Source organism: Lampris incognitus, chromosome 19, assembly GCF_029633865.1.
Source record: "Lampris incognitus isolate fLamInc1 chromosome 19, fLamInc1.hap2, whole genome shotgun sequence".
Lineage (NCBI taxonomy): Eukaryota > Metazoa > Chordata > Actinopteri > Lampriformes > Lampridae > Lampris > Lampris incognitus.
In genome coordinates this window covers 22,410,891-22,418,429 of record NC_079229.1, presented here as the reverse complement: position 1 = coordinate 22,418,429, position 7,539 = coordinate 22,410,891, and the positions used below count along the sequence as shown (strand labels likewise).

Below are 7,539 nucleotides of genomic sequence, written 5' to 3'. Positions count from 1 at the left end.
GTGGTTCTCCATCAGGTCCTTCTTTACCACTCAATCGCAAGAGTTGGCTGTTGGTTCTCTGCTCTGTTCCCTACATTCACCTGTTGTTCTGGGTCGAAAACCTCCCTGGATGGACGCTGGAATAACTGGGACAGCAGGTGAACGTAATAAACCCGCATCACTGGTGGTGCCTGAGGACCACATTTAGAACTACCGGTTTATTGGACACGAGCTATTAGGTTTCCATTTTTACCGTCTCAAAGACCAGGGAAGATCTGATGTGGGGGTGATGGTGTGAAAAACACCGGATGTCCCTTGGGATAGACGGGATAAAATGTAAAATATATTTTGCCTCCGTTTCATCAACTATCTGTCCCCCAAGGTAGCTCTGTGTCCAATAATGTGTGGCGGAGGGTTTGCATAATTTCTTCAGTGAACTTGTGTTTTCCTATCGAGCTCCACTTGATGTGTCCGAGTTGCATCCGGCAGTTTTGCCAAACATCTGACAAGGAGAGACGAGTAGCCGCCAGGTGTCACATCCGCCATTAAAGACATCATACACCTTTAACTGCATTTCTTGGGCTGCACTGTCATCGCCCCCCCCCCCAGGTTAAAACCAATTTTCCTGTTGATGAATTTAACAACAAAATAAAACGAGACACATCACATGGATGCTTGGAGGGGACGTTTTTTTCTCACGTCCGGAGGAAAACACACACTATAATCAGCGCCCTTTGAATTGCCTACATCATATGGGGCCAGACCCATGTGACATAGGTGATGCAAAATATGAGGCGAGTAGAACGATGACCCAATTTCCCCTCGGGGGTGAATAAAGTATTCTGGTTCTGATGACACGCCGGCGTTAGCCGCCTAAACTCACTGGGTAGACATGTGAGAAGCTACGACACCCACACCTCCATCACTGTCCTCTACCCCTTTATATCCTTTATACATGGACAACACCAACCCAGCCACTGAGGATCCACAAGCCAGTGCATTCTTAGTGCCAGTACCAAGACCGGATAAATGGGGAGGGTTGCGTCAGGAGGGGCATCCGGCGTAAAACCTTTGCCAAATCAAATATGTGGATCATAAATCAGATTTCCATACCGGATCAGTCGAGGCCCGGGTTACCAACGACTGTCGCCGGGACTGCTGGCCAGCAGGATGCCGGTGGAAACTGTTGGGCGAAGAAGAAGGAGAGGGGGAAGGCATGTCCAGAGGCAGCGGGGAGAGGAGGAAGGGTAGGAGTGTGGAGGTGAGAGTCAGAACTTTGAATGTTGGCACTATGACTGGTAAAGGGAGAGAGCTGGCTGATATGACAGAGAGGAGAAAGGCAGGTATACTGTGTGTGCAAGAGACCAGGCAGAAGGGAAGTAAGGCCAGGAGCATGGAAGGAGGGTTCAAACTCTTCTATCACTGTGCGGACGGGAGGAGAGATGGGGTAGGGGTGATTCTGAAGGAAGAGTATGTCAGGAATGTGTTGGAGGTGTAGAGAGTGTCGGACATAGTGATGAGTATGAAGCTGGAAATCGAAGGTGTGATGATGAATACTGTCAGCGCATATGACCCGCAAGTTGGGGGTGAGATGGACGAGAAAGAAGAATTCTGGAGTGAGTTGGATGAAGTGGTGGGGAGTGTACCCAAGGAGGAGAGAAGAAGAAGACGATACATGGACGCCACCATTGCTGTCATCTACATCTACACCCCCTTTCTATCCTTTTCATAAATGCCAGTTGGCTGAGACAGACCAAAAATTTGTGTTTACTCACTCTTTAAAACCCTTTAAATTTTACTTCAGAGTGAGAGAAAGAAAAGATTGGAAATATTAAGGTTTTTTTTTTCTTTTTTGCCATCAATATTATGAGTCTGGACCATGCTAATGCTAGGGTGTTGCTAGGCCAACAAACCACAGATCTTTTGGCCCCAGATAGCTTTGGCATGTGTTTTCTGTGCATTATACTGTACACACACACACACACACACACACACACACACACACACACACACACACACACACACACACACACACACACATACACATATCATATTTCTCTCTTTCGCTACAGACACGCCCGAGAGACCCAGCATGAACCAAATACCAAAGAAAGGCATGCCACGTGTGTTGTGTGTGTGTGTATGTTTTTAAGTGTGTGCATGTGTGTATGAGTGCATATGTGTGTGTCTGTATGTGTGTTTAAAAAGCCTTCTGTTCAGAGCGGGTGTGTGTGTGTCTGTCAGCTGTTCTGCACAGACGGTCTGAGATGCACAGCTCACCGTCCGCCCACTCGCCCACTGCACACACACTGAGACGTACTACACACGCACACACACACACACCCACACACTAAGACATACTACGCAGACAGACTCACACACGCACACACACTGAGACGTACTACACAGACACATACACACACATGCACGCACACACACACCCCCACACACTAAGACGTACTACGCAGTCACACTCACACACGCACAAACACACTGAGACGTACTACGCAGATGCACACACACACACACACACACACACACACACACACACACACACAGACGTACTACGCAGACACTCACACACACACACACTCACACACTGAGACGTACTACGCAGACACACTCACACACACACTAAGACGTACTACGCAAACACACACACACACATATATACACACACACACACACACACACACACACACACACACGTGCAGACACACATGTCATAAAGGCCTGGCTGACCAGTACTCCAGCTATCATGAAGAAATGAGAAAGTAAGGAGGGGGTAAGGCTCATCGTATGAATACATACTTCTCTGTTTATGTGACCAAGACACGAATACCTTTCGCAAGCTGTGGGCGTTAAACAGGTCTGATCATTAATTCTCATCAAAAATACACACAGTTATGACTGATAATTACCGCAAATGCCCTCAAAGAAGTGTGTAATGATGCCATATGCGTGATGAGGAAAGGACGAATGGCCAGGCTGGCTGGCTGGGCTTCCTGATGTACTATCTGTTACAGTATCGTGGGGAGATTCATCATTCGGTGTCAACGCATGGCTTCACTCAGGTTCTCCGAGAATTACTTACTGTTTGTCCTCTTTGAAGCGTTGACAGGAAGTTAACAACAGTAAAACGCCCCCCCCCATTCATTTTCTCCATTCATTCACAATGACTGACTACTACAGCAGAGTAAAGTGGCCTAGGAAACACATTTCTGTGGAGAGACAACCCCTAAAAGTTCTCATCTGTGCAAATCTCACAAGGTTTAGTCTCCGGTAAGAGTGTTAATTAATTGACCTGTTGGCTGTTCGCTGGCGACTGGCTGTAAATCAGTCTTAACAACTCGAACTGTGTTGCCTTGTGTTCGGATATGCGCTGTCTGTCATTTGCAAAGGTCAGCTTTGCTGAAAAGCTAATTTGCAGCGTAGAATTAACAGGTTATTTTCAAAAGGTTAGAAGTCTAAGATGGTATATTTCGGCTTAAAAGACGATTGGATTTAAGGTATTTTCTTTTGTCCTGACATGTGCTGCCTGCATTCCCAGTGCGACTCTCACATAATGATGTTTAATGAACCCTGACAGGCACACATCAGATACATCAGCAGATACACTTTGTAACGGGTTCATTGGAATACGTGCCTGCTGTATATTTCTAGTTCATTTGAAGAGCGCGTGCCAATTGGCTAGCCTTTATTTCATCCCAACTCCCCACGTCGACGATTCCCAATTTGAATGCCGATCTGTTTGGGTGGTGTTTTGCCTCCCGACTCTCACACATTACATCATCACAAGGTGGGCTATACAGCAAAGGTGCCACGACTGGTAATTAATGACCTACGCGCGCGCGCACACACACACACACACACATCCCCATCCATACACACACCGCCCACGCAACGTTGCATCGTGATTCCACCCCCGCACGTATTTCGTGTTTTTATTTCAAGTCGGACACTGACCGCGTGCGCGTGCGTGCGTGTGTTTTAAGCTGTGCAGCCTACCTTTCATCCAGTCCACCACCTGACTCGTGCTCCACTTGCTCACCGGCTCCATCACCAGCGCCATCGAGGAAACTTTGCTGCTGACTCTTTGGTGTAAAGTAGAAAACATATAAACCTGAAAATCACCCCTACCACCACCACCACCACCACCACCCACCCCCGTGCCGCCCGTGACTTGAATTTATCCGGCCCCTCTCTCTCTCTCTCTCTCTCTCTCTCTCTCTCTCTCTCTCCTCTCGTCCCCCTGTTAGCGCTGGGCTGTCAGAGCGCAGCGCAGCATCGCGCGTCGGGACGGTCCGGATGTGTGTGAGGATGATTCCAGTGCATTCCTCCACCAGATCCCGTCTGACATGTGTCGCCCGTGTGGAGCCTCCGTCTCTCTCTCTCTCTCTCTCTCTCTCTCTCTCTCTCTCTCTCTCTCTCTCTCTCTCTCTCTCTCTCTCCGCCTTCGCTCGCCTCCCTTTCCCTTTAACTGCGCGCCGCTCCTGCGCTCCCGTGAGGAGCAGCTCTGTTACCGAGAGTCAAGCGAGAGAATGGAGGAGACACCGGGGGTATGATTCAACACCCGGTAGCATCACGGCTGTCATCTCTCTCCCCCTCTCCCCCCCCCTCTCAAAAGAGCAGCAGATATGATTAAATCGAGCACGCGTCCCGTGGGTGGCTCTGCGCGGCAGCGTATTTCCCTCGTGAATAATGAGCCTCCGCAGATACGAGCAAGAAATGTGAGGAAAAACATTCCCATAGGACGCTTAATCAGGCCGCGAGTACGCGTGTTTCCACTCATGCCCATGTACTGTACGGTAAGTGTGTGTGTGTGTGTGTGTGTGTGTGTGTGTGTGTGTGTGTGTGTGTGTGTGTGTGTGTGTGCATGCGTGTCTGTGTTTAAGTGTGCACACACACACGCATGTACTCAGTATTGTTATACAATGTTAGCCGGCACGCATAATTCTTCCAAGTTTACAAAAATGTCCCTATCATGAGGTTATTTCAACAAAATGCACAGATGTATCTTTTTGTCTGTTTGTAGCTGTTGCCTTCATCTCATGGCCATGGAGGATTTAACAAGTGCACTCAGTGGAATGCAGATCGCCACCAGGTGTACATGTCTCCCCTTCCCCAGTGGTCCATCTTGGCGACAAACCCCTTTTTCGCCTACCGGGAGAAGGGAACTACACACGCACACGGACAGAAAATCCAGTGTTTTTCCTGCCATTGTAAGACGTTTGCGCTAGTCGAATCAAGTCGATCAAGTCGGGAGCGATGGAAAAGAAGTTGTCAATACGCAGCACTCAAGCTAAATAAACCTACCTAATAAAAACGTTTTGCCTGTCACTCGGTGGATGCGCGGCCTTGCAGCGGACCCTCGCGCGGATTCGACCAAGTCTAATTTGAATTTACACGTTCCAAAAAGAAAAGGTTCGTTAAGGGACAAATTTGGTCTGACCCTAACACGCAATGATCCTTCAGTTCTCCTGTGCTGAGATCAGTAGTGGATGATTCGCTGACTTGCGAAATACAATCGATCGACTTCTTTACTTTCAAGACTGATACCCGAATAATTTTTTTTGGTTGTTACACTGTCGCTGTCGCTGCCCAACCTGACTGAACCGGTCGCGCATGCCCATTGGAAAGCAGCGTTGATGGAGCGTGCTACAGTGAGCGAACGGAGAGAGGGAGCGGCGATAGCGAGAACAAACGTTTTTCGAAGCTTTTGAATCACCGCAACCATGAGCGGTTCTTCATCATACACTCGGAGCTGATAGGGCCGGTAGGTTAAGAGATTAGCCGCGGACACACACACACACACACACACACACACACACACACACACACACACACACACTGGCCACTTTATTAGGTACACCTTGCTAGTACCGGGTTGGACCCCCTTTTGCCTTCAGAACTGCCTTAATCCTTCGTGGCATAGATTCAACAAGGTACTGGAAACATTCCTCAGAGAGTTTGGTCCATATTGACTTGATAGCATCACGCAGTTGCTGCAGATTTGTCGGCTGCACATCCATGATGCGAATCTCCCGGTCCACCACATCCCAAAGGTGCTCTATTGGATTGAGATCTGGTGACTGTGGAGGCCATTTGAGTACAGTGAACTCATTGTCATGTTCAAGAAACCAGTCTGAGATGATTCGAGCTTTATGACACGGTGCGTTATCCTGCTGGAAGTAGCCATCAGAAGATGGGAACACTGTGGTCATAAAGGGATGGACATGGTCAGCAACAATACCCAGGTAGGCTGTGGCGTTGACACGATGCTCAATTGGTACTAAGGGGCCCAAAGTGTGCTAAGAAAATATCCCCCACACAATTACACCACCACCAGCAGCCTGAACCGTTGATACAAGGCAGGATGGATCCATGCTTTCATGTTGTTGACGCCAAATTCTGACCCTACCATCCAAATGTCGCAGCAGAAATCGAGACTCATCAGACCAGGCAACGTTTTTCCAATCTTCTATTGTCCAATTTTGGTGAGCCTGTGCGAATTGTAGCCTCAGTTTCCTGTTCTTAGCTGACACGAGTGGCACCCGGTGTGGTCTTCTGCTGCTGTAGCCCATCTGCCTCAAGGTTCGACGTGTTGTGCGTTCAGAGATGCTCTTCTGCATACCTCGGTTGTAATGAGTGGTTATTTGAGTTACTGTTGCCTTTCTATCAGCTCGAACCAGTTTGGCCATTCTCCTCTGACCTCTGGCATCAACAAGGCATTTTCGCCCACAGAACTGCCGCTCACTGGATATTTTCTCTTTTTCGGACCATTCTCTGTAAACCCTAGAGATGGTTGTGCGTGAAAATCCCAGTAGATCAGCAGTTTCTGAAATACTCAGACCAGCCCGTCTGGCACCAACCATGCCACGTTCAAAGTCACTTAAATCACCTTCCTTCCCCATTCTGATGCTCGGTTTGAACTGCAGCAGATCGTCTTGACCATGTCTACATGCCTAAATGGATTGAGTTGCTGCCATGTGATTGGCTGATTAGAAATTTGCGTTAACGAGCAGTTGGACAGGTGTGCCTAATAAAGTGGCCGGTGAGTGTATATATACAACGTATACTCCCCCCCCAGGCTGCCGCCTGGCGGAGATAATTTACTTTAACAGCTCTTTCCCACACATAAACAAGGGGAAACACACACACACGCGCGCGCATCTCTATGGTCTATGTGCATATATATGTGTGTGCATGTGTGTGTGTGTGTGTGTGTGTGTGTGTGTACTACAGTTGTACTTTTCCACTCTGTTTGATGATACACATGAAGTTCATTTACATGTAAATGTGGTAACAAACCTTATACCAGGATGATAGCTTTGCATGGAGCTTAGAGGGGCATCCTTGAAGCAGAAAGCCAAGGGCCAGTTCCTGTGTTGCCAAACATTTACCTGAGTTAAATGTCGCTGAGCAAACCATTGGATGCCCACCAGCTCCAGGGTCACGAACTCTGTAGTCTGTACTGCAGCTGATGTGGATGAGTAAGCTGCAACACTGCAATGCAGAACAGTCCATGTTAGTGTTTCAATGCTTTTTGTTTTTTTTTGG

At 48.2% G+C, this 7,539-nt stretch overlaps 1 protein-coding gene across 1 annotated transcript in view; it reads right to left on the bottom strand.

The window, feature by feature from the left end:
• The window catches only part of cnksr2a (connector enhancer of kinase suppressor of Ras 2a), a 58,609-nt gene extending 54,558 nt beyond the window's left edge, over positions 1-4,051 (bottom strand). The window contains exon 1 of the mRNA XM_056299479.1: positions 3,988-4,051. Within this exon, the coding sequence (XP_056155454.1) occupies positions 3,988-4,051 (64 nt within the window). The remainder of the gene's footprint in view (positions 1-3,987) is intronic.
• Positions 4,052-7,539: the final 3,488 nt, after the last annotated feature.